Genomic DNA, 27,503 nt, shown 5'->3' with positions numbered 1-27,503 from the left:
AGCGCTGGTGGTTATCCATATAATAAACTATCATTAAGTCACCTAGCAGCGACACTCATTAATGTGTGATGGAGGCACTTGAGAATTTCTATGAAGTTTCATAGCAACTGTGGTAGCATATAAGGGGAGTGTGCAGCCATACATCAACCATTAACTGACTTCGAAGTAGATCAACTGTGTGAACCTAGCCAGCCCTCCTGACACTTGTTTAGGTCAAAACTTGGGTCTCTTGACATCTGTTAGTGACCTAAATTAGGATCAACCTTGAGGGCTTTCTCAACTCATTCATAGTTTCTCACACAACTGTTTAAACATGGACATGAAATCATGAAGCAAAAACGAATTGTCTGATTCAACCACTGCCGCCAGCAGTCATCCTAGTTATTTCTCGGTGAGGCGTTTCAAAGTAAGCAGCTGCTGGTATATAACTACTTTGAAGGCTCTTCTGTCCATGATGTTCTGAAGTGCATAGCTGCCAGTAATATTGTGTAACTGTTAAGAAGTGTTCTAATAACTGAACGGTTTGTATTGTAATAACTAACTTCACATCTTATTTTCAATGAGTGATCATCAACTTATTTCACTCACATAGTTTCTATCTAATGACTAAACCCATACATAGCTCTACAGTTAATTGTATGATTTGTTATCACTAACAGCGTGAGTATTATTAGCACCTTGTGGCGCTAAGTAAACTCGCGGTCATCCATACATACAGGCATGTCCTTTACAGGTGCCGGTACCACGGGAAATACACATGTGCCAGTGCTGTGTAAATGCAACTGTGCTGGTGGCACGTAAAAAGCACCCAGCTCACCACTCTGGGAACTGGTTGGTGTTAGGAAGGGCATCCAGCAGTGGAAACCATTCCACAACAGACACCTGGAGTCTGGGCAACTCTCTGGCTGGCCAACTCCTGTCAAACCGTCCAACCCATATATGGGTATATATATATATATATATATATATATATATCATCATTTAACATCCACCTTCCATGTTGGCATGGATGGGACATATATACACATATGTATATATTTATGTGTGTGTGTGTGTGTATGCACACACACACTCTATATGTATTATATTATATATTTGATGGTGCAAAAGGCACATGGGGTATATTAGACACACCCCAGTTTCATCAGTTCATATTCAGGTAAAATCGTTTCCAGTCCATTAAAGGAATATTGGCTTATGAGAGGCCAAACTTCATATATAGGACCTGGTGGTGGTGGGATGTGTTTTGTGACTTCTTTGGGGGAGTGGACAGCAAGTCCTGCTTTGCTTTGTCCCATAGAACCACTTTGACAGGTGAGGTATATATAAATGATCATATTTAGTTTAGAAGTATGTTTTCTAAAAATATTTATGCCCTGAAAAGGGGAAAGTTTTAAAAACCTCAAAAAATGAAAGTATTGAAAAAATTTGTATGAAAATTAAAATTTTTTTTTTTTTTTATTTAAGTTAAAAACAAATTTTTTATGATAATTAATATTTATGTTTGTTTTCTTTTCTTTCTAATCTGCAGGTTGAGGAATAAAGCAAATGACGAGACAATGATATCTTCCAGTACAGATATGGGACAAAATGATGCTATTTCTTGGTGTTTGCGAGACCCCCTACTTTCATTGATGTATGTCCCTTCTTTCAATAAGAACAAGAATATATGTACATATAATGACAAACCCAATCCTGCTTTTGCACTGGCACCCTTTTATACACAGGAAGTCATCTTGGGTGTAAAATTGATTTGGACGTCTTCTACGTTGAGTCTTGGGCATTGTTGAAGATGGCTAATCCTATAAGTAGTGCAAGAGATGAAGTTGTGGCTGCCAGCCGGTCACGGAGTGGAAGTAATAGCGGTAGTATACATAGAGTTGACTTGCGATCGTCTTCACCTGAAGACTTAGCTTGCCAGCAGCAGTTTCATAATTTGAAGTCTTCATTTGAAGATTTAGCTTCTGAACGATCGAGGAACAGAAATCGGTGCGGGACTAACGTAAGTAAATTAAAAAACATATTTAATTCTGCAAAGAGTGAAGAAAAGATACAAACATCTCATGGTTTTGCTTCGGAGGTATCTCCGGAATATAAGCAGAAGAGAAGCGTAGATGGCTCGGGAGTGAAACCGAAAGAATCTTCCCCCACAAAAACCTCTCCATTGCTGAAAGCATCAAATCATGTTCAACGGTTCAACAGCACACGTGCTATGTTTGCCAAACTTGAAGAGGAGACTCGTATTGCAAAAGAACGGTCTCGGAAAGTTGGCGGCAGAAGCAGAAACTTGAGTATCACTTCTCCAATCTGGTCACCAACTTCTAGTTCTTCCGCAAGTCCAGAAAATCGAAAGCGGTCACCATCCCAAGAATCGCTTGGTTCATCACAAGGGGATTCATCATTGAAATCAAAACTGAATGACACACATTCGAGTTCAGACTCCAAGCTTTCGAAATGTAATGCTAAAGTAGATAACAATTTGAAGTCTTCTGTGAAGGATCAATTTCTGCGGCCGAGGGGTTGTAGCGAGCCAAACTTAAAGATTAAAGATTCTGTCTCTCAGCCAAACTACAACATTCCTGATTCAGAATCAACAATCGTAAAATCAGTTGCAAGTGCAGAGTCTGCAGATGCACTGGTTAAAAACGCAATAACTACAGGTAGCCCAACTGTGCACACAAGCATGAAGAGTCCAGCTGGGTCCCTGAATGATAAGAATGAACTTTGTAATGTTTCCGGAAATCTTCTCTGGAAGAGAAAACAAATGAAGCGAGCAGTGTTGCTTGATTTAGACCAGTGTAAAGTGACGAGTTTAAATGTAGATCAAAATAGAGATTATTCCTCACAAAAATCTTTAAATGACAATCTTGATAGTCCTGAGAGCTCCGTTGAGGAAACACGAACATTTTCAACACCAGATTCATCTGTCAGCTATCCACATAGTGATAACAGTGCTGCATGTTCAACAGAAGATATCCCAGCGGGCATGTTGTCGAGGGATTTTCAAGATGAAGAAAATGAATTTAGTAGTTATGGACTTTTAGAAGAAATTGAATCAGATTTATCGTCAAGGGGTACTCAGCTTCTATTGCATAGCAGCCATGGAAATAAAAAAGATGCTGATCAACTTCAAATGGAAGAAGAATTTCACCAATTCAATCAACTTCATCAGATACCGAGAGTGTCCGATGGTCTCACTGATGGCATTAATGACATCGATAAGTTGAGTGAGGTGTCGAGCTCTGATGTTACTTCTTCTTATCGCAATAGTGTCATTGAAATGACCTCTCCCCAACTTGAAGACAGCCCAACCGGAGCACACAAGGAATTTTTAACCACAGAAAACAGAGTACAGTTTCCAAAAGTAATGCCTTCACCCACAAATACTTGTGTAAATGTGCCAGTTGTGTCCCCACCGGTTCCTCCACCGCGAAAATCTATTCCAAAATCCCCCGAAAACAAGGACCTTAAGTTTATTTCAAAAACTGTGAGTGGTTGTCCTGTGTCTGCAGACAATCTGTCCTCAAAATATTCCGACCTTCAAGGAACCAACGGAGAGGTTGCAAAGTCCGCCCACCCTCCGATGGAATACACTAGTTATGAGGCTGAAGATGAAGAAAGTTCATCACAGGCTTTATCAGAAAAGGATATTTTATTCCAAATAACAGATGAAACTACCTCAGTTGAGGCTATGACTCCCGATGAACAAGATAAACTACTCAGTCGAGAGTAAGTAAAATAAGTTTTCCCTTCTTTTTATTGTTTAGAAACATATCTTGATGAGTTGATGGCAGAATTGATAGTGTGCCAAGACAAAATACCTTGTGGTGTTTAATTACATCTCTTCATAATCTGAGTTCAAATTTTGCCAGGGAAGACTTTGTTGTAATCATTCTGGCAAAATTTGTATAAAAGATCTTGAGAGATTGTGAGTCTGATATTTGTATCAAGATGGAAGGTTTGTTAGTTGTGTGTTGCTTTTGTATAAGGAAGGAATCTGTAATGCAGGAGTATTTGGCTGCTATGTTTAGCACGTCAATAACCTACATAAGAGGTTGCTTCATCTGAAGGTAAGTTTATCGATGCTAGAGGTACGAATGGCATTTTGCCATGTAAAGTAATTCCTTTTGATGCTCACTTAGTTTACACAATGTCTAAATTTGAATACCCATCCAACCAGTTTATGTTAAGGTGGGGAACATTGAACTTGTATTGACAATCTTTGCTTGTGATTTACATGTCGGAACAACATCAATTAATGATCTTCTTTTAATTTGTTGGGCAAATGGCCACTTCTAGTCCAGGCAATTGGCCATTTATATATGCTTGTCCTTTATTTTGTCTGTTTAATTATCTGTAGCAGCTTAATTGCTAAATTCCACATATAAAAAAGAAATGAATACTTTATTTATTCTTTATAAATGGTCAATTATTTGACTTTTTGTAATCACAGAATTTAATAGCAAGAGGATGATGATAATGATGTGGATGAATGGCTGAGGTATTCAACTGCCAACTTGTAGTTTGTGAGTTCAAACCAGCAACAGGCATTCTAATTGTGTTTCTAGACAAAACAGCATTATTATTCACCTTGCTCCACATATAGCTGGGGAAGAATGGAGATAGAGCTTTCCTGCTTTTTGGTTGATTAGCATCTTCTCCAGCGGGTGATTTATCCCACATCCCAAAGTGCTGGCCTCACGATCATGAAATAATGAGTTCGATTCCCAGACTGGGCTGTGTGTTGTGTTCTTGAGCAAGACACTTTATTTCATGTTGTTCCAGTTCACTCAGCTGTAGAAATGAGTCGCGATGTCTCTGGTGCCAAGCTGTATCGGCCCCTTTGCCTTTCCCTTGGATAACATCGGTGGAGTGGAGAGAGAGGAGGCTGATATGCATGGGCAACTGCTGGTCTTCCATAACTAATCTTGCCTAGACTTGTGCGTTGGAGGGGAACATTTTAGGTGCAATTCCATGGTCATTTATGACCAAAGGGGATCTTTACCCACCACCCTTTACTCCGTTTACCTTTCACAGAGTAATCCAAATGCTAAAGAGTTAAGATCCCTATATGACCAAAAATATGTATATTTTCGTATATTTTTCTGTAGCAACGATGAGGTCTTTTGTGAATATATTTGTGTAAACTTTCAAATATTTGTCCTGGAGTGACTTGCTTTAATGCATTTCAAATTACAATTAATTAAACTCTTAACGTAGAATGCCATGTATCCAAATCTTAGTCAGGTTGTTCTGTTCTACTTCCAGCCAAGACAACAACGCTTCGCTTATTTAAGTTTTCTTAATTGCAAAAAGATAGCACACCTACTTTATTGTTGCTGGCCAGGAGGGAGGGTTGATCTAGATTGAGATGGCTGGGAAGGAGGCCTGAACCAGTTATAAAAGTACTTCAGCTATAAATGTTCCAATCTTTGTAAGTTCAAGCACAGGAGTTTAACACAGTCGAGTTGATGCTAGAATGTGATGAAGTGGAAAGAGATTGATTTATGGTTAATTGTTTATTATTCTAGTTTATTCTTTAATAAGATCTGCTGAATGTCCTCTCTGTCTAATTGTTATTGGGAGTCTTGTCTTAATAAAAATAAACAAAGTTATAAACCAGAGTGGAAACTTTGTGGTTCTTTGAACTTAAACACCAAAGGAAAAAAAAACGAAATCTTTCAATGAGTAATTCACTACACTGATATTGTGTAGTTGAAGACTGGGTCTTTAGATCCACTTGTTTTACATTCCTGGCTTTGATCCTCTCTCAAAGCATTGTGTGGCTAATAGAGGAGATTTTGTTGTTCTACCAGAACGGATAAAAGCTATTAAATGTGAGAGGTGTGAGACCTAATAAAAGTCATATTTGTTCTCTTTTGAATTCCGGACAATTTACAGACGCGAGTTGGTGTAATTTTTGGCTCTTTCTGTTGGTTTTCCTTCCTATTTCCAAAACATAGACAAGGTTTTTATTGATCTTGAGAGGGACAAAGAAAGAAAGTGTCGGACGGGGTTTGAACTCTGATTAAAAGATTCGAGCTGGAGCCATGTTTAAAAATTGCTTTCTCTCTTTGTTCGCCTTTCTCTCTCTCTCTCTCTCTCTCTCTCCCCCTCTCTCTCTCTTTCTCTCTCTCTCTTTCTCTTTCTCTCTCTCTCTCTCCCTTCTTACTCACGCACACATACTCACCAAATTATTGAATAAAAGTAGTCTCCCTTAGTAGCTTAGCAGACTAAGTCAACAAGACTAACCTCCCTTAATGTCTTCATCTTGCCTGAAGCGAAGCTAAAAATGTCTTGCGAATTTAGCTCCTCACATGATTCCATTATTTTATTTTTATTTATTTTATTTCCTTTTTATTTTCAGTCTCCATCAGGATTATCTTTCTCCAAGATCACACGTGTAAGTTGAAGGCATCTTGCCATTTTTCTCATATTATATATAGTTATTCTATCTCAATGCATATATTTCCTTTGGCACAGTGAAACCACCTGGGTAGGACAAGGGTGTGTGTGTGTGAGGTTTATATCTTTACCTTTTATTCTTTAACTTATTTCAGTCATTTGGACTGTGATCATGCCGGGGCCCTGTTGTCAGGGGTTTCAGTTGAACAAATCAACCACAGTACTTTTTTTTTTCCGCCTTTAGCTTGGTCCTTATCCTATTGGTCCCTTACACCAAACCGCTAAGTTACTGGGGTGTAAATAAGCCATTATGCGTTGTCAAGCGGTGTGGGTGACAAACACAAAGACACATATGGGGTTATTCAGGGTTTCACGTCCATAAAGCGCTTAACTTTACAGCATTTCTTCAGCACCTCGGCCTATGGCCTCACTTGGTGTGTGTGCGTGTAAATATTTTATTAAACCTGTGGTTTTCTTCCTAGAATTGTAAAGCTGACCTGAAAGTTATAGATTTGGAAGGAGAATAAACCTGTCAGAATCTCTGAATTATTCCCCTTCCCATATGAGGAAACCAGACCCAGCAGAATTCTAAGATGGCAAAATATATATATCTTTATGAAAATAAGTAAAGGCTGTGTTGTGCCCATCCAACCTGGTTTTTGAAATATTAAATATCTTACTATTTATTATATAACTAATGGTAATATTTCAATCTGTTGAATAACACACACACAGTGATCTATATATATATACATACATATATATATATATATATATATATATATATATATATATATATATATATGATGATATACATTGGATCCTCAATTTAATAAACTATAAATAGGGCAGTGTGCTCCTTATTACCAAAATGTCTGTCTAATTAAACATATATAATTTCGATTTTATGTTAAGGACAATGTTTTTTTGACAATCCTTCGGTATTGGTAGATAATGTCATTCACTCACACAGCTTTTCCCTTGTGACATAGACGAAAAGGCAAGGCTGAAAAAGAGAGGGAATGATGATGTCTCCTCAATATGAAAGAATCAGCAGGTTTTTTTTTTTTGTTGTTGTCGTTAATGTAGAAGAAAGCTCTTATAGAATATTCACTCATGCAGAACATATAATTGTGTTAACTTGTAATAAAGAGTAAATTTTTACTTAACTTTCTGGCAGAATCATTGAAGAGTTGTTTGTCGTGACCATAGAGAGAATGCATCATTGTTACCATTTTCTTTTAACATCCATCTTCCATGCTGACATGGGTTGGAACACTATAACAGCCTTCGTTGATGATCTGAAGGTAAAATCGTCAGTTGTCTATTTCTTGTGGTTTACTTGTGAAGGCGCATGGCTCAGTGGTTAGAGCATTGAGCTTACGATCATGAGGTTGTGAGTTCGAACCCTGAACCAGGCTGCGTGTTGTGTTCTTGAGCAAAACACTTTATTTCACGTTGCTCCAGTTCACTCAGCTGTAGAAATGAGTTGCGACGTCACTGGTGCCAAGCTGTATCAGCCCCTTTGCCTTTCTCTTGGATAACAGTGGTGGCAGGGAGAGAAGAGGCTGGTATGCATGGGCGACTACTGGTCTTCCATAAAACAACCTTGTCCAGACTTGTGCCTGAGAGGGTAACTTCCTAGGTGCAATCCCATGGTCAGTCATGACCGAAGGGGGTCTCAGCATGCTTGTGATGTCTCTATAAGCCATTGGTCATGAAAGAGAAGCTAGTCTGCCGAATGCATCCAACTTGTTTGCTACTCTGACATTTTTTGTTAAGTGATGACTTAAAAGAATTTATGTATAAACTTTTGAGAGAATGTGAAATAATTCTTTTTTGGGACTGGATCTCAAAGATAAGGCTGTGAATAATAGTGTGTAGATATTGAGTTAAAAAAACCCCTTTGGATGGGAAAAGTCAAAAGCTGCTTGTGTGTGTCACAAGCCAACATCAACTGTACACATGACAGGTGTTCTACCATTAGACCAAAGCAGTCCTTCAAATTCCTTTGTTTTAGAAACTTAATTCTTACCAGTGAGAAATGGTAATTTGCCGATGGCATAAGAATTTATAAACTTTCATGGGAATATGAGAGGATTCTTTTTTGGAACAGTGGATTTCCAAGCACATCTCATAAAGCTATAAACATTAGTATGTAAATATTGGGTTGAAAAACCCTTTTGGATAACGAAAAATGTGGGACTCAAACCCACATTTGCTGTGGAAAATGTTAATGAAAACAAACATTGTGCGAGTCTTGAAGTGACCACCCCCACGGAGTGGATAGCCTGAAGATCTTCCTATGGAGTGGATTTTCCTATGAACTCGAAACAGAAGGACAAGTCTATTCGTTGCTAACTAAAACACAGGCAATAATGAAATCATGTGTGTTCCATCTACATAATTACATGTAATCTTAACACACACACACACACTCACACATACACTGTGGCCTATACAAATTACATAGGCACATTTACTTGTGTGTATAAATTGTTACATACACACACACACACACACACATGCTCACTCTCTCTCTCTCTAACTTTCTCTCAATCTTTCTTTCCCTCTTTCTCTCTCACATAGTCTCTCTCTCTCTCTCTCACACTCATACACACACTTTCTCTCTCTCACATGCACTCTCTCTCATACAGTCTCACCCTCTCTCTCACACACACACACTCTTTCTCTCTCCCTCCCTCTCTCCCCCCATCTACTGACTCCAACCTTTACTTTTCATTAAAGTTAACCTTCACAAGTCTCCTCCACCCCACCCCCTCTCGCACACACCTGTCTATTCACCCTCTCATTGTGAGGCAAAGAAGAGGCAAAGGAGGAGGAGGAGGCGGATACCTATGCAGTCACTCAACATGCTAGATATAGCAGTCAAATCGCCTTTAAACCACAATATAACATCTTAAAAACCAAGCTAAAGGAAACATCGAATAATTTGTTAGAAAATCTTAAACGTACCAGAAGGGCACAGACGGAGCGTCTTTGGTCATGGGGCTGTTCACTGTCCGATGACCTGTGGTTAAACAACAACATCAACAGCCTGAAATTCTCTTTTCTTTCAGCACAAAGTACCATAACTCTCTCATACTGTTTTCCGCCTCTCCCTTTCGATCCCCCACCACCACCACCACTCATAAATTGCATACACACACATACATACATACATACGCACAGCCTTCCTTTCATCTATCATTACTCTATTTGCCAGAAACTCCAGTAATATTTCTTTTTTTTTGGGGGGGGGGGTTGCTCTTTTATTTGTTTGGTGTTTTGTTTTAAAATCTTGTCTTTTATTTCATGTTGTCTCCTCCACCTCTCCCCCATGTCTCCTCCCCATAATTCCCTACCAAATACCTCTCCCTCCTCCTTCCCTGCCAAAAGGTTTCATCTCTCTGTCTCTGTCTGTCTGTCTGTCTGTCTCTCTCTCCATTCTGTTGATTATTAATTTCATCAAGTTATTCTTTTATTAATCCATTCTGCTACTAATTATTAATTATTCTTTCTGTTAAAAACCATTATTTATCAAATCAGGGCTTCTTTTAAATCAAGTGTTTACTCTCTCTGTATGTCCGTGAGTGTGCATGCATGTATGTGTGTATATAAGCCTCTCTCTATATATATAAGCCTCTCTCTCTATATATATATTATATAGCGTGAGAGAGAGAGAGCAGTACAAGCATGGCTGTTTGGTTAGTAAGCAGCACCACTTCATGGTACCTTGGGTTATAGCCTCAGGCTGACCAAAGCCTTGTGAATGAATTTGGTTGATGAAAGTTCTGCTGCATGTATATATATATATGTATATATATATATGTGTGTGTGAAAGCGCTTGTGTTTCCTTTAATAAAATGGAGGGGAAAACACACATGCATACACACATATGCATCTGTGGATACATACACACACACACACACATGTGTATATACATGTATGTGTGTATAGTAACATCAGGGTTGTAAAGTATATTAAAACATTTTTATTTAGAGCAAACCTTTATCTGATACAGAAACCAATGCATCAGCTAGAATGGATATATATATATATATATATATATATATATATTTACTACACACACACACACACATATGTGCAAACTAGTTGAGATACAAGTAAAACCCACAGGCAGACAAATATTAAGTTATGATGTAACTCTGTTTGAAATATTTTCTCTTTATCAGAGATGGAATCAGATGTTGAAGAATTCTGGAGCAGAGATGTGTAAAGATGGTGGCAGACTTAGCTGGTTTTCAAAATACATTAGAAATAAAGAAATACAAAAATTAAATAAGTAGATAAAAAAGTTTACGGAGAGACTGCCAAATGTGATTGTTAGCAAGGTCAATATCACTATGAAAACAAGGACTGCTGCTACATGTGTGTATGTGTGTACACACACACATATATATATACACACATACGCACTTGTATCTGTGTGTAATATACTGTTCTGTTATTGGTGAGATCAACAAAAAGTGCTCCATTTATAGAGAAAGAGATAAATATCATTTAATATACACAGGATTTAAATTTAGATGTGAGCTATGATAAGTTTCATGTTTCTCATAATACAACAGTTGGATGAGCTTATATAACCTGGTGTGTACTATTGTGAAACCTTTCAGGCTCAAAATATAACATAGGAGAAAGAACGAGAGATAAAAGTTGTATCCTTTTGGTTCTTTAGAATAAGAATTAGCAATGGTTGGTGTGGTTAATTCGACAAGGAAGCATTAGAAGAGGATGATGTTCTCCAGTTCAGTAATAGAAACTTATACAAATGCTTGCATTTAGTGAAAATTTCAGGTCTAAAATTTAGTAGGTTGGTGATCTTAGATTTAAAGAGGATATGAGCTCTTTTAGCTATATAAAGCCTGCATCTTCTTGATCCATTAATGTATGGTAAGGCTCATTCTACAGTGCTCCAGTTGATAGTGTGTAGGGTATCGTTGGCTTTCAGGTCTCAGATATGGCTAGCTAATTTTGTGGTTTTCTTCTTCTTGCCTATGTATCAGAAACAAGACTGGTAGTTGGCATATCTTTTTGTATACATTTACTTTCACATACACGAATATACTTTGCTTGTTAAGCCCCTCTGAGTCTATAAAGGGTTTTTCCCCTCTGATTAAGGGGAAATAACCCATACTCATTAACGTTTTTTTTTTGTATTCCTTGACTTCTGAGGGTTTCCTCACGTCTGCGACGTAGATATTTAAAAATGTTGTATTCATATAGAGTCTGATGAGTTGTTCACAAGGTTTTGGCGTTGTGGGTACAAAACCTTGGGTAACTTTATATAAACAAATTTTTTGTAGAAATTACTACTCTATCTTTTAGAGTGTGTTTCTTATATATGTTTTTTTTATCAACTATATTCATACATACATCATACACACATACATCATACACACATACATACATATATATATATATATACATATATAAAAGATTAGCTGTGTTAGAGATTAAAATAACTGGGACAGAAGTATCCATTATACTACCGGTATTTTACCTATGTTAAACCATGTGCATACATATGCAAGCATATTATGCTCATAAGTTATAGGTAAAGACAAGGATAAACAGGAGTTTATCAGGAATCAAAATTTAAAGAAAACAGAAAATGGAGAAATAGTGATGAACAACAATTATTATTTATTAATTCAATATGGGATGCAGTATTGAATTAATACATAATAATTGTGTGTGTGATCATATTGATCTTCTAAATCCCTTATGGATTGTTGAGTTAGACTCTTGGTCAGTCTCGATTAGAGCTTTGACTAAATGACTTCCTGCAGTAACCCCATCCCTGCCCCCGTTTTTAAATCATGTATCAACTTCTACATTATCTAACGTATGTTTCCAGTTTTTCAAGACAGTAAAAGATCTGAGGGTGATTAGGCTACTGTTTCTAGCAAGTAGAGATTAGATCTATGGCTTTCCAATTATCTCTCACCCTTAAGCATTCTTTCTCTGGCACCTTGGATCATTTTGTACAGTCCACTAATTGTTACTCTTCTGGCTTTCCATAAAAGCAGGAAGCAAAGTACAATTTCAGAACTGGGTTTAGTTAAAGAAATCTTTATTTTATCAATTCAAGTATTTCATAGAATAAAGAGCAGAAGATTGCCATTTGGTGATGATGTGGTAATGAATAAATGAATGGAGGTTGAGGAGGAGGAGAATGATGATTGTGGTGGTAGCGACGACGACGAAGGGTTACTGTTTCACTCTTTCCCAGCTGTTTCTTTACAACTGGGTTGTTCTTTCTCTCTTTTGTTTCCCTCATCTCCCCTTCTCCCCCCCCTCTCTCTCTATCTCTCACAGAATCTCTTTTTTCCCTCTCGATCTCTTCCTTCTCTCACCTCGTTTCCTCTCTCTTTCTCTCGACACCTCTCGCTCTCATCACCTCCCTCTCTCTTTCTCTCTGAATCTCCGTTCTCCCACCACCACCTCTGTCTTCTTCCCCATCGTTTCCTTTCTCTCATCACCTCTCACTATCTTCCTTGTTCCCCACTCACCGCACCCAACACTCTCATCACTCCAAACTTTCTAAACATCTCTCTCCACCCTTTCTCTCAATTTTCCCCTCCTCTTCTCTCCCTCCATCTCTCTCTACCCTTATCGTAATCTTCCTCCCTCTTCACCACCACCCTTTTATATATATTTACACTTTTCCCCTCCATCCCTCCACACCCCAGCCATATTTCACATGTGACTTGGTGCCAATATGTTTACACACCAACACACGCACGTATTCAATACGCCAAACACATCCTCAGATTTACTGTTCCTTTTTAAACTTTATTAACCAATATCAACTTCAGCACCACAGACGCGACCACCACATCGTTTCCTTGTCCCTTTGGTCTCTCCAGCATCTCACTCTCTCTCTCTCAGTTATTTTATATTCCAGGCCAAAATTCTACGAACGGTCACTGAATGACTTTCGTTCAAGTTTTCTTTAGTTACACCACTATCGCCACCACCACTACCACCACAACTTACAGTAATTTAAGTGACCAACAAATTATAAATAAGAACTGACCCAAACATATACATACATACATACATACATATATATTTACATACACGCACATATACTCACGCCTATATTAACAAAAATAAACACACTGGAAACGTCAGCACGAGGTATATATAAAACACAATCTCCTTCACACATACACGTATATATACACAAGTTCGTTCTCTATCACGCACACAGGCACACACATATTCATATATACATATATATATACATATATATACATACATCTTTTTCCCTAAATATCTTACGCTGACGTTTGTTCTGTCAATTTAAAACGTACATCAACAACAACTTGACAAATATTTGCGGGGGTCGCAATGGGGTTATTTTGTTTGTGAGTGTGCGTGTATGTGTGTATTTTGTTGTGTGCAGGTGCGCGTGTGTCTGTGTGTATGTGTGTGAGTGAATACGTGACGGTGTGTGCAGGTGTGATATAGTGGTAGCAATGTGTGTGTGACGACGTGTATGTTACTGTGTGTGTCTGTGTGTGTGTGTGTGTGTGTGTGTCAGTGCGTGTGACTGTATATCTATGTATGCGAGTGTGTGCAATGCTGCTTTTTGACAATCCAGCTCCAAGACATCCTGAAAAGAAAGCCTTACTGAACCACTCCATCGACAAACTGCTGTAAGTACTTTTATGATAACAATAATAATGATTGCTGTTATTTCCAATTCAAATCTTTGACACACACGCACGCACGCACACACACACGCACGCACGCACGTACGCACGCACGCGCGCGCGTGCATATACGTATAATAAACATTTTGTGGGTGAACATCTTTTTACAATGTGCTTTGACGAAATCATCCCCTGTATTTAATTACTAAACTCGATCACTCCTAAGTCTCAAGTGTATATAATATCTATGTGTATATATATCTATAAATGTAAGCATGCACTGTATTTTTCCTTTGTCTGTCGTATATACATGCCGATTTTGTACTTATGATATATATATTTATATACACACGCATTTATTCCTTTTCTTTGTGAGCAGACGTGTGTTTGTGTGCCTTAAGATATACACGGAAGTTTTCTATAATGTATCGTAATATAATGTGTCTATATAAATATTATATATCATTGCTGTGTGTATTTGTATAACTATGATTCTATGCAAGTGTTTTCCCCAAATATTTTTGTGCGTGCTTCATAGTTTTTCCCTTCCATCTAAGAAGGTTATTCTAATTAATTAACTAATTAATTTTTTTTTTCCATGCGACATTCGGTCCATCACTCGTTGTCTATTTAGACAGCTGTGTATGAGGGTGTATATAATGTGTGCCTATATATATATATATATATATATATATATATATATACACATACATACATACACACATTGTTTCATCCGTTGTAGTTTCACAACAGCTCCCACCAACCTACTTCTTTAATAATTCTAAGATTTCTTATAAAGTCTACCTTCTTTTTCTTCTAATTTCTCTCTCTCCTCCTCTCTCTCTCTCTCTCTCTCTCTCTCTTCCTCCTCCTCCTCCTCTTCTCTCTCTCCCTCTCCTTCCTCTCCTCCTCGTCCGTTTTCATGTTTTTTCTCCTCCCTCCTCCTCGTCCCCACCATTTCTTCTTCTTCTTCTTCTTCTTCTTCTTCTTCTTCAAGTAGAGAAACTTCTTCAAAACTGTCGCCGGTCTTTTCAAGCACTTCCTTTGATTGCTTCCTCTCAACTCCTTATGTATGTATTTGTGTATATACGTACACACACAGACACACACACGTCCTGTGTCGGAACCATTGTGATGCTATAACAGTCACCGTATCACAAAGATATGTGTTTATACACACACACACGCGCACGTTCCGTGTGAGTTCATCTGCCAGGTATATATACATATTCGAAGAGACGAACACATACATCTATATAGTATTGTCTTGTGTTCTGTCATAATTCCATCCACATCAAAGACGTTTCACCAGAATCTTCGTAATACTTGACTGCTACTTTATTTTATGGAGCCCGGAGAGAATGGAAACTGTGTATGTGAACTAATTAGCTAATCACTTGGCCCCCTTCGCTGCAGTTCACGACCTCATCGACGACATTGCGACTTCATCCATTCTGTTGTCGAGAAGACATAGGCGCATCATCAATAAGTTTGTAAACCACGGCGAAAAGACACTGACGAACTGATTGATTAATCAGATAATTGATTGGTGAATTTAAGTAGGTAATAATAATAATAATAATAATAATAATAATAATAATCTTTTCCGCGATAGGTACAAGACGTGAAATTCGGGGGAGGGGGATAGTCGGGTACGTCGACCCCTAGTGCTCAAATGGTACTTATTACTTATTTCATCGGCCCCGAAAGGATGAAAAGCAAAGTCGACCTTCCTTGGCGAAATTTGAACTCAGAACGTAGCGACAGATGCAAGAAATACCGCTAAGTATTTTGCCAGCTCGCCGCCTTAATAATAATAATAATAATGATAATAATATTAATAAATATAATGATTTCAAATTTTGGCACAAGGCCGGCAATTTCGGGAGAGAGGTAAGTCGATTACGTTGCCCCCCCTCCTCCCGGGTGCTGAAATGGTACTTATTTTATCGATTCTGAAAGGAGGAAGGGCAAAGTGTAAGCGTGGCTATGTGCCTAAGAAGCTTGCTTCCCAGCCATATGGTTTTGGTCAGTCTGAGGCTATAATAGAAGACACTTGCCCAAGATGCCACATAGTGGGACTGAACCCAGAACCATGTTGGGAAGAATGCATACACACACACACACAGCTACATATTGTCTTCTTTGTTTGAAATTCATTGTAAAATTTTGGCCCCCTCCGAATCTTGTGAAAGTAAAATGATGAGTGACTGAATATATTTAAAGTAAATTCTTTCTCATTTTGAAACACCTGGAACCTGTCAGCTTCATAACTCTGCCCCTCCCCACTTCATAGGTTAGTTAAACTGTTACTTTGGAATTAAGTTTAAATCAAGCATAGTTTCCTCCCGTCCTCCTTAACCCTGTCTCTCTCTGCATATTCCTCTCCAATCCTCATCTCAAACATTTCTCACGATTCTTCCTACACAGAACTGAAATCGTTTTTAATCTGCCACCCAGGTAACATAAAGACAACCACCACCACCACCACCACCACCACCACCACCACCTCCACCCTACATATGTTTAAACAACCATTAAAGACATTGATCTCAACTGTCTGGGACGGTTTGCAACATTCGTTGGGGGCCTTCTCTCTCCTCTGCTAAATATCTTTTATCAAAAGAATGTGCCGTTAAATTGGCACCATTTTTCATTTCTGATAATTAATTATTTTTCCTGCATAATTGTTTAAACATTTTTAGTCCTCAGACATACTCCACCCTGGCCGTTGCTTGTTTATTTGTTGAATAGGTGTGGCCGTGTGGTGGAGAAGCTTGCTCTGCAAACTATGCACTTACGGGTTCAGTCCCATTGCATGGCACCTTGCACAAATGTCTGCTATTACAGTCCTAGACTGACCAAACACTTGTTAGTGAATTTGGGAGACAGAAACTGTGGAAGCCTACCGTGTGTGTCTGTGTGTGTCTTTGTTTGTCTCCCTCCCCACCACCTCTTGACAACTTTCATAATAGAATTGTCTTACCCTTAACATAGAATCTCACATAAATTTGGGTACAGTTTGCTCTATACTCATGTGGTTCACAGTCTAATGTTACTGCATGGAAATTTGGCAAATGTATTTTACAATAACCTTGGGTTTACCAAATTCCTCTCTCAAAATATTTCTGGTTAACAGAAATTGGTGCAGAGCTCTGGGTGTGTGTTTTTCACGGTTTGTGAGCTAAGCCCCTGAGGTTGACTTTGCTGTTCATCCTTTTGGGGTTGATAAATTAAGTACCAGTGAAACATTGGGGTCAATATAATCAACTAATCCCCTTGCCCCAAATTTCAGTCCTTGTGCCTATAGTAGAGAGGATTATTTTTATTATTATCATCATCATCATCATTATTATTATATTTATTATTATTATTATTATTATTATTTTCTGGATAAGTAAAAGACTTTCAGCTAGAAATTGAAACCAGTTCATAGAGCTGATTCTCAGAGTTTTTGCTAGTAATAATCATGATGAAGATGTTTCTTGTTTTTCTTTTGTTTTAAATTTTCCCAAGAATGTCCTAGAATGCGTTGTGAGTCAGGGAAGTAGGAAGTTTCCCTCTCCCAAGGGCATTAAGCATATTATGTGAACCATTCCATCGGAAAAAATTAGAACAGGGTCACAAGAATTCCACCTATCAAGAATTTACTGCCCCTCCTCCCCCCTCTCCACCCCCAATTCCATCCCCTTTGTTCAGTAACAAGATTTGTTGTTGTTGTTAATTTTTTGTTTGTTTTTTTTTTAACTTTGTGAGAATTGGAACAAATTGTTGTTGTTTAGCCCTAGGAGGTCAGTCCTGATAGAACAGACCTACAATCAAAGACATTCCAGGCATGACCATCTCCTTCAATTCCCACCCCTATTAATGATTAGAGAAACAACAAGCTGTTTTATAGACACGACTATCATCTAGTTTGTCGTTTAGCTCTAGGTCAGTCCTGTTTGAGCCAATCTATGCTCAAAGATATTCCATCTTTGACAATCCTGCCTCTGTTTTCGTTTTTAATCAAACATGTATTTCGGACTACAATAACCAATGTGTCCTTTATTGTTTAAGAGAATATGGTCTGATTTTGATGCAGATTTAGCTGTTATTTCTAACAGGTTGACTTACTCTATTGTGGTCCCCTTCTTAGCTCCTATCTGTTTGGCTGAGTCCACCTATATGGAATCTGTCCAATATGGTAGTAACCTTTCATAACACTCAACTTCTTACTAAAATTAGGGTCTTTGGTCAAATAGCAAGAATTTGATACTGTTGGGAGACTTTATTCTGGCACCATATATTGGAGTAGCTTCCCTTTATTTACTTCTTGTGTCTAAGAAGATTTGAATCCATTACTGCACTTTGATGAAGCACTCATTAATTATGCAGTGCTCCCACTACATACACCAGTAGAAATTCTTTTGATTACTGATTTACTGGATCAATATTGATGTAATTTGAACTCCTGACCGTCTGGTATGTTGGTTCTGCACCTTAACCATCCAGCCATGCTTCTTCCCCATTAACCAATTGAAATGATCTAATTAAGTATTTTTTACCGAATACGAATTTTGTCAAAGTGGATTGCACTCCAAGTTAATTAATTCTAGGAATGGGAAAAACAGCTGCAACAGCAATAATTAATGCACATTCATAATTAAATCACTGTAAGTTAATTACATTAATGAATGTATCATCATCATGATTATATAACATCCATTTTCCATGCTGGCATGGGTTGGACATTTCAACTGGAACTGGTAAGACGAGAGAGCTGCAATCATCTGTTTTGGCAGGATTCTTATGGTTGGCTGCTCTTTGTAATGCCAACCACTTTACAGAGTGGACCGGGGGCTTTTTATGTGGTGCTAGCAATGAACATGCTTTATTTTATATATATATATATATATATATATATATATATATATATATATATATATATATATATATATATGTATGTATGTATATTTGAAGGTGAGCTGGTAGAAATGTTAGCATGCTGGGCGAAATGCTTAGCGGTATTTCGTCTGCTGTTACGTTCTGAGTTCAAACTTTGCCAAAGTCGACTTTGCCTTTCACCCTTTCAGGATCGATTAATTAAGTGTATTGAAGTATGTCTGAAGAAGCAAATAACACGTAAGGGTTAGTGATCAGCAAAAAAAAAAAAAAACCCCCAAAAAAATTAGCTGCTTCTGAACCATGTAGTCTTGGTTTCAATCCTATTGCTTGTAACCTCGGGCAAACCTTGGGCTGACCAAAGCCTTGTGAGTGGATTTGGTAGACAGAAACTGAAAGAAGTTTGTTGTGTGTGTGTGTGATGTTTGTCCCCCACAACTGCTTGACTACTGGTGTTGGTTTGTTTATGTCCCCTTAACTTAGCAGTTAGGCAAAGGATACCAATAGAATAAGTACCAAACTTAAAAATATAAATAAGATCCAGGGTTGCTTTGTTCATGTAAATCCTATGAAAGCAGTGCGCCAGCGTGGCCACAGTCCAATGACTGAAAGCAGTAAAAGATGAAGGAAAAAATAAAGATTAAAGATCCCTAAATTCCTTAATTAAAGACCCTGATTAAAAAAAATATATATGAGGGAGGAAAGCAGAAAGGATCAGTCAGAGAATAGGGTCTCATCCTCCTCTCAATGAGTTCCTGACCATCCTCTGGACATTTGGTCAGTCCACCACCTTTGCATCATGTAGTTTCTGTGGCCCCTAAGCCGGTCAGCTGTTGTTTTATCTCCCTCTCTGACCAAATCATTTTTGCTGACCACACATTTATTATGAAGTGGTGTCTTCTGCTGACCAAGATGTCTGTCTGTGTGTCTGTCTGTATTGGTGCCTCTTTGAGGTTTTGCTCACTCTGTTTGTCTGTGTGTGTGTGTGTGGGTGTTCTCTTGCCTGCAACTCTACAGACTCCAGGAACCACCTAATCCTTCTTCGGTGAATCCAGTTACAACATATTTCAATTCCACTTAATTTATTTATTTCCAGAAATAGAAACTTCTAGTATGTCTGCCTGCCTGACTGCCTGCTCCTTCTCCCCCCCCCCTCCCACCACCACCACTTCATCAATCTCTTCATCCTTCTCTTCTGATACACATTTCAGGTCAAGGTTTCTGAAGAATTACGTTTCACTTGCTCTCTCTCTCTCTTTCTCTCTCTCTCTCTCTCTCTTTCTCTCTCTCTCTCTGTCTCTCTCTCTCTTTCTCTCTCTCTCTCTGTCTCTCTCTCTCTGTCTCTCTCTCTCTCTCTCTCTCTCTCTCTCTCTGTCCTTACACACACATACACACATCTGGTGAGTATGTGTATGTATATATATATGAGGGTGTGTGTATGTATGTGTATATATGAATATATATATATATATATATATATATGTCCCTTTTTATTTTTTCTCCCCCCTCACACCTCTCCTGCTCTTTCTATCTCTCTCTCTCTCTTTCCATTTCTCCATCTCTCTTCCTCTCTCTCTCTCCATCCCCCCCTCCCCCCATCAATAAACTCTGTCATAACTAACTCACCACACCTACCTAATGTCATGTACACACAATCATTAGCTACAATTGCTCCCACCCCCACCAACGACCTCAACCATCCTGCTGACTACCACCACCACCAACACCACCACCACCACCACCATTTTAAGTACTAATTGGTGCTTTTCTCTTTACTGCAGTTGCAACTGCACCCAACTGCATTCTTTGTTGGTTGTTGTTGTTGTCATTAACGAAATTGAAATTCTTCAGTGGTGGCCCTTATACGCACCACCTTCACGTGTCCCATTGAACTGGATCCTCGGATTGCACGAAGTCTCTTGCCAGCTTCTTGGCAAGATACCCCCTCCTCTGCTGCCACCTACACCACCACCACCACTCTCATCACCATCAATGCCAACACCATCCTTGTAACTATCATCACCACCACCACCACCACCACCACCATTACTGCTACCATCACCAACGCTACCTTTCACCGCCACCACCACCACTCATCACCACTGCCCCCCATCCCACCCCCCCTTACTAGTTTACTTATTGCTTCCATTTCATTACCCCCAGACATTTCACACCTCACTTGGAATGCATTTCTTAATATTTCAACATTTAAGTTCAATATTGCTTTTTTGTTTATCATCATTATTATTATTATTATTATTTATTTTTTTTTTTTTCATTTTAACCCTTCCACTTGTGTCGTGTCTGCCATTTATCGAGACAAATTAACAGAATCGGTTTGCCAGGAATTAGAATACACAACTTCTACATTGAACATTCTACTCCGAAATAGACCATATGAAGACAAGATGGAATATGTCCTGGTTATAATGCTTTTCCGTGCTGTCATGGGTTAATCGGTTTTACTGAGGCAGTGTTTTGTAACTGGGCTGCCTTCTTGCTCACCAAATTATTTCTTACAAAGTATTTTAATTTATAACCAGGACACACACACAAAGCCTTGTGAGTGGATTTGGTAGACGGAAACTGAAAGAAGCCTGTCATATATATATATATATATATATATTATATATATGTTTGTTTGTCCCTCTGTCATCACTTGAAAACTGATGCTGGTGTGTTTATGTCCTCTGTAACTTAGCAGTTCGGCAAAAGAGACCGATAGAATAAGCACTACAAAGAATAACTCCTGGGGGTTGTTTTCTTTGGCTAATACCCTTTAAGGTGATGCTCCAGCATGGCCACAGTTAAATAACTGAAACAAGTAAAGGAATAAAAGTATAAAAGAATGTTGTCTTTGGTCGAATGAGCCAATGAGATTTGTCCCTCCATGGCTATGTTGGTATGTCTCTCTAGATTCCTGTAACTGTAATACTGGATTCTCTCTCAGACACTGACAATCCTCTGCTTGCCTTTCTTCCTAACATGACGACCTTCTGTCTATTTCACACACTGATGAATCTTTGAATTACACATGCAATATAATTGACAAATTATGTCCATTACTTCTCGTTAAGTCTTTTCCATTTAATTGTTATTTGAAACCAGAAACTTGGGTGGTTGATGGAGGGGTCTATACCAGTGTTAGCTTTTTGCGGTTTGTTTTCTTTTTTCCATACCAAAATATGAAACAAATGTGATGTACCAATTGTTTAAACTCACAAAGAATGGTTTTTAAAACACCATATTTTTCTGGCATACAAATCAACATACAATATAGTGTAAACATGTAGCATAAGCATTCAAACATTGTTACTATCTTTCCAAGCCCTGCTGCGTTTCACATGGAGTTTTTGGTTTCCCACGTCTATCTTCATATATAAGTTGACCAACCTTTTTTTGGCTGTAAATTCCTGAAAAATTCCACTTGTATTCCTACAAATAAATATGAGATTTTGTTCAATATTGGTGCTGCACCCATTATTTTTTGGCAGATCTATAATCATTAATATCCAGTTCTCAGTTCTTAATATTATCTTTCCCAAAATGATGAAAACCAATGTCTACTAGATGAGATTTGAACTCAGAACATGATACATTTTTTTTTCTCTTACTCTTCCTGTTTCTGTCAATCCAACACCTTAATTATAAACCCTTAATTGCCCCATCACTCCAGTAACTGCCTCTCTATTTGTTGAGCCATCAAATTCCCCCCAGTTTTCCAAAATTAGAAAGCCCTGTTTAGAGCTAAGAGTTCTTCCCCAGACCTGGTACCCTAAAGTCCAGCCTGACATGTTTAGATTTCACTTGACTGATTGTAGAAGCCAGCTGGCGAGATTCTCAGAGAAGGATCACACATTGTAAACACACACACACACACACACACACACACACACACATACACACGCACACCGATGCAGACCCATATGGATGCAGATACAGACAAGCTTATAAACATTAACATGTGAATGTGTATTTTATATGTGCATGTGTGTGTACACACACACACATACACACACGTGTGCACATATACACACACGTGTGCACATATACACACATAAATATAAAGTATACACTGTGTGTGTGTGTGTGTGTGTGTGTGTGTGTGTGTGTGTGTATATTTATATATATCCAACATGCATGCATACATATGTGTGTATAAAAGCAAGTCATCTGTTGATTTATCCATTTAAAAAAAAAAAAACTGAACCTCCAACTCATAGCATTCTAGACATTCCTTTTGAGTCAAGTTTTTGGGTTTATAATCCAGGAAGTGTTTATTTTTGGTTTAATTTTATCAATTTTTATGACTTAATAAGCATAGAAATGGCAGCACCATGACATTTTCTCTTTGCAATAGACTGGGCTCCCCTAAAGGGCCCTAAAATGGCAAAGTGATACTAACCCTTTTGCTGCAGGAACCAGATAGATCCTCTTGAAGCTTTTATACTCTTTAATGCTTTCTGCAGTTTGTCTTTTGTTAGGGAATGTCATGTTTGGAACTATTATTTTGTCTTTTACTTGTTTCAGTCATTGGACTGTGGCCATGCTGGGTCACCATCTTGAAGGGATTTTAGTTGAGCAAATTGACCCCATTACATATTTTTAAAGCCTGGCACTTTTTCATGTTAAACGATGATGATAATTGTTTTGAATTAATCATGCATTGTCTCATGGCTTTGAAGTTTTCGTGATGTGATTGCATAGCTTTTGAATGCTGTTGGTCCTTTCCATATCAGTTTCTTGCTGGGGTGGCCACTTGTCCCCCTCAACCCTTACTACCCTATGTTTGACACTCTACTTGCATCACAGCTCGCATTTTGTTGATGGGATTTCATAGATAACTTCAGCCCAGTTGTCCTTGAGAACTGCTGTTGATGAGGATGATGATGATGATGACAGCAGGTCTGTCATCAAGTTTAAGGTGACAGCCAGCCATTGCATATGTCAACCTTCACTATTGTTTTGTTTTATATTAGCACAAAGCCTGTTGTAGTATTTGTTGACTGAATGTTGGAAATGGAGATACAACAGACACTGGTGCCAACTTCAATGGTGATGAGAACCTGTCTGTTGCCAGGCTATCAATGGAGGAATATCAACCGCTTCCGATTCCCTAAAAAAGATGATCTGTAAAGAAATATTGATTTTATTGAGTAATTAAAACATAATCTTTCTCAATAGATGAGCCAACATTTCTGGGTTCATTCAGTTTCACTTCTGTTTTTCTGTGCTAGCATAGGTTAGGTGAATACATATAATTGATGCATTGTTTTACAAATGGATACTCTTCCTGTCACTAACCCTTATGTTAACAAGTAAAGGATTTTTTTTCATTGTTATTCTACTTATTCTCAAAAGCAAGGAACTGTCAGAACTCCATTTGTGAATGTTCACACACATACACACACATACAAGCAAACAAATGACAGGCTTCTTTCAGTTTCCATCTACCAAATCTATTCACAAGGCTTTGGTCAGTCCTGACCCATAAAAGTAGGCACTTGTCCAATGTACCATGCAGTAAGACTGAACCGATAACCATCTGGTTGGGAAGCAACCATCTGAACCGCACTAACCTGTGTCTGCTCTGTGTGTGTGAGATAATCATCATTCAGTGTTCGCATTCCTTATTAATCTAGTACCAGCTGCATACTGGGGTTGATATAATCCTCTCTCAACATAAATAATCTGTATCCTTGTTCCTATGCTAGAAATTTTTGTAATTAGTATCGTGTCAGATATAATTATCATTATTAATTATGACATTAATAATTATTTTGCTGCGTATTCCCATCAGTGTTGGGGCATGTGAGGAGGTGACGGTGTTGTGCAATAAGATGCTTTTTAATAAGAGTGTGTATGTGTTTGAGTGAGTGATTGCGTGTGTGTGTGTGAGCGATTATGTATGGTTCTGTGATTGTTGTTATTCTCCATATCTAACCAGCCAGCCACACACACACACACACACACACACACACACACACCTTGTTCTGCTGGGGTCACTGACCTTTCTCTTCCTAATAAACACACTACATATACATATATATATATATATATATATATATATATATATATATATATATATATATATATATATGAGAGAGAGGGAGAGAATGCTTGTGTGTGTGTGTGTGTGTGTGTGTCTGTTTGAGCAGTTCCCTAGTGTTTAATATATTTCATCACCATCATATTATCTCTCTGTCTTCCTTCTTTCTTTCCTTCCTCATTTACTGAGAAATTTCAAGTTTTACAGTCTGGTCCTGTTGCTGCTATCAAGCATGGTGCACTCCCTTCCCATCCTTTCTCCACCACCCCCACCACCACCACTACTTCCACCACCACCACTGCCACTGCTACCACTGCCACCATCACCACCACTGCAACCACCACCACCTTATCTATGGACTCTAAGGCACTGCCCACCCCTATTCCATCTGAAAGTGCTTAAAAACTGCTACTGTATCGACTACTACTTCCACCAAAACCATTGCTAGGTCACCAGCTTGACCACTACCATCATCACTATGTCTATCATTACCACCATCACCACCATGGCCTTTACCATGACAACCATCAACCCCCCCACCACCACCACTACTGCTACAACTGTTGCTAATTTTGGCTCAAGGACATTAATTTTTGAGGGGAGGGGGATCATCAGTACCATCCATCCCAGTACTCTATGTATATTTTTTTATTTCAAGAAGATTTTCTTTTCAAGTGTGTGGCTCCAGGTTCAATCCCACTGCACGACATTTTGGTTTAGAGTCTACGACTTATAGTCTTGGATTGACCAATGTCTTTGGTCAATACTGGTGAATAACCAACCCAAATGGAAGTGGATTATCTGTGATGGAGGCCAACCCTTTGGCACAGCACAGACCAAACACTTCAGGGATTAAATATGATGAACGTGGATGTCAGCTCAGGCAACAAACAACAATTTTCTTCAGCCAGAGCCACAAATGTTCCATTTCTGTTGTGACCAAACCCGAGGATGCCACATTAGCCTACTTAGTCACATGTAGCGTTCACAAAAGTTAAATCTGGATTTGAGGAGTGGGGAATAATCCTTGACCCCCCCCCCCCCGCGATAGATTACCACCACTACTGCCATTGCCACCCCACTGCCATCACGACCACCACTGTCATCACATCCACCACTGTCATCGCCACCACCCCCATTTAAAGATATTTATTATTGTTATGTATCACGTACCCACTCATATACCCTGATGTGAAATGAGATACTGTTATCTTTATTGACAAGAAAATTCTGTTGTGTTTTGTGAAGCGAGATTCTTGTTTGTTATTCTTATAAAAAAAAAAGGAAAAACAAAAGCGATGCTCATTGTTTTTTCCCCCGAATTCTCTATTCCCCACTTCCCATCATGCTATTGACCCCCTATTAACCCCCTATTTGTCGATTGTTTCTTGCAGTTCACCAGGCTGTATACTCAGTGATGAAGAAGCACAAGAAGTTGCGCAGCTTCTGGCCCAGCGAGAACAGGGTGATGGCCACGAAGAACCAGACCGAATCATAGATGACAATTCTATATCAGGTGAGCACGGTCTTCTTCTAACTAGCCCTCCTCCCGTCACACACACACACACCTGTCTGTTACTTAAATGTAATCTTAATGATAATTTTAGTCATGGCATGAACGTCACAACCTTCCATTTCTCTCTCTCTCTCTCATAAATTATCCAAGCTTTTGCACTTCCTCCCTCATTACTCCTGATCCTTTCTCTCTCTCCCTCCCTCTCTCTCTCCCTCCCTCCCTCTCTCTCTCCCTCCCTCCCTCTCTCCCGCCCTCTCTCTCTCTCCCGCCCTCTCTCTCTCCCTCCCGCCCTCTCTCTCTCCCTCCCTCTCTCTCTCTCTCTCTCTCTGTCAAATAAATCTCAGGATGTTTATCAGTCTGGCTTATATGTTGCACCTGGTCCTGTCTCCTTCCTTAGCAGTTCTATTCACATCTACAATACATCGTAGGAATGAAAACATTGTGAGAACCCAATACGTTATGCTTGCTTGTTGTTTAAACAGCAGAATCTGTGGTTTTGCTTCCAAGAAAAATCCCTTTAAAGATGTCTAGTGCTAAAAACATAATATACTTCAGAAGAAACTGTATGCAGGACAGACTGTATTTCACTGTAATTGCAGCTCATCAGTGTTACATGCTTGTATCACTTCTGAAACGAAATTGCTAATCTTACAGCTTCTGTAAATTGAATTTATCGTTGGTATATTAAATCAACTTAGTGTCTAACTCAATGTTTCTCAATTGAAGCTCTCAGAGCCGCATGTGGCCCTCAAGCATCCTTTTGGTGGCTTTTGATAGTCTTCCATCTCTAAGTATAATAAATTTCTCTTTAATTGATTTGCTTTTTTACTTTTTTGGTGTAGTCCACTAAAAAAATGTTTACTGTATTAAACATTACATTAAACACAGTGAAACTTCTCTGTGGCTGATTTGAACTTCTGACCAAGGAGGAGGTTATAATACTTTACCCACTTGACCATTT

General features: G+C 38.6%; 1 protein-coding gene across 50 annotated transcripts in view; it reads left to right on the top strand.

Annotated features, from left to right (window-relative positions):
- The window catches only part of LOC106878301 (uncharacterized), a 176,227-nt gene that overhangs the window by 69,489 nt on the left and 79,235 nt on the right, over positions 1 to 27,503 (top strand). For all 50 annotated transcript variants that reach the window (XM_089340389.1, XM_089340415.1, XM_089340376.1 and 47 more), the window contains 3 exons: positions 1,532 to 3,729; positions 6,368 to 6,403; positions 26,421 to 26,542. In XM_089340389.1, the coding sequence (XP_089196515.1) occupies positions 1,793 to 3,729; positions 6,368 to 6,403; positions 26,421 to 26,542 (2,095 nt within the window). In that variant the 5' untranslated portion in view covers positions 1,532 to 1,792. The remainder of the gene's footprint in view (positions 1 to 1,531; positions 3,730 to 6,367; positions 6,404 to 26,420; positions 26,543 to 27,503) is intronic.

This window comes from Octopus bimaculoides, chromosome 23 (genome assembly GCF_046866305.1).
Source record: "Octopus bimaculoides isolate indiv1 chromosome 23, ASM4686630v1, whole genome shotgun sequence".
Lineage (NCBI taxonomy): Eukaryota > Metazoa > Mollusca > Cephalopoda > Octopoda > Octopodidae > Octopus > Octopus bimaculoides.
Note: the sequence above shows the minus strand (reverse complement) of the source record. Positions and strands in the feature narration are given on the sequence as shown.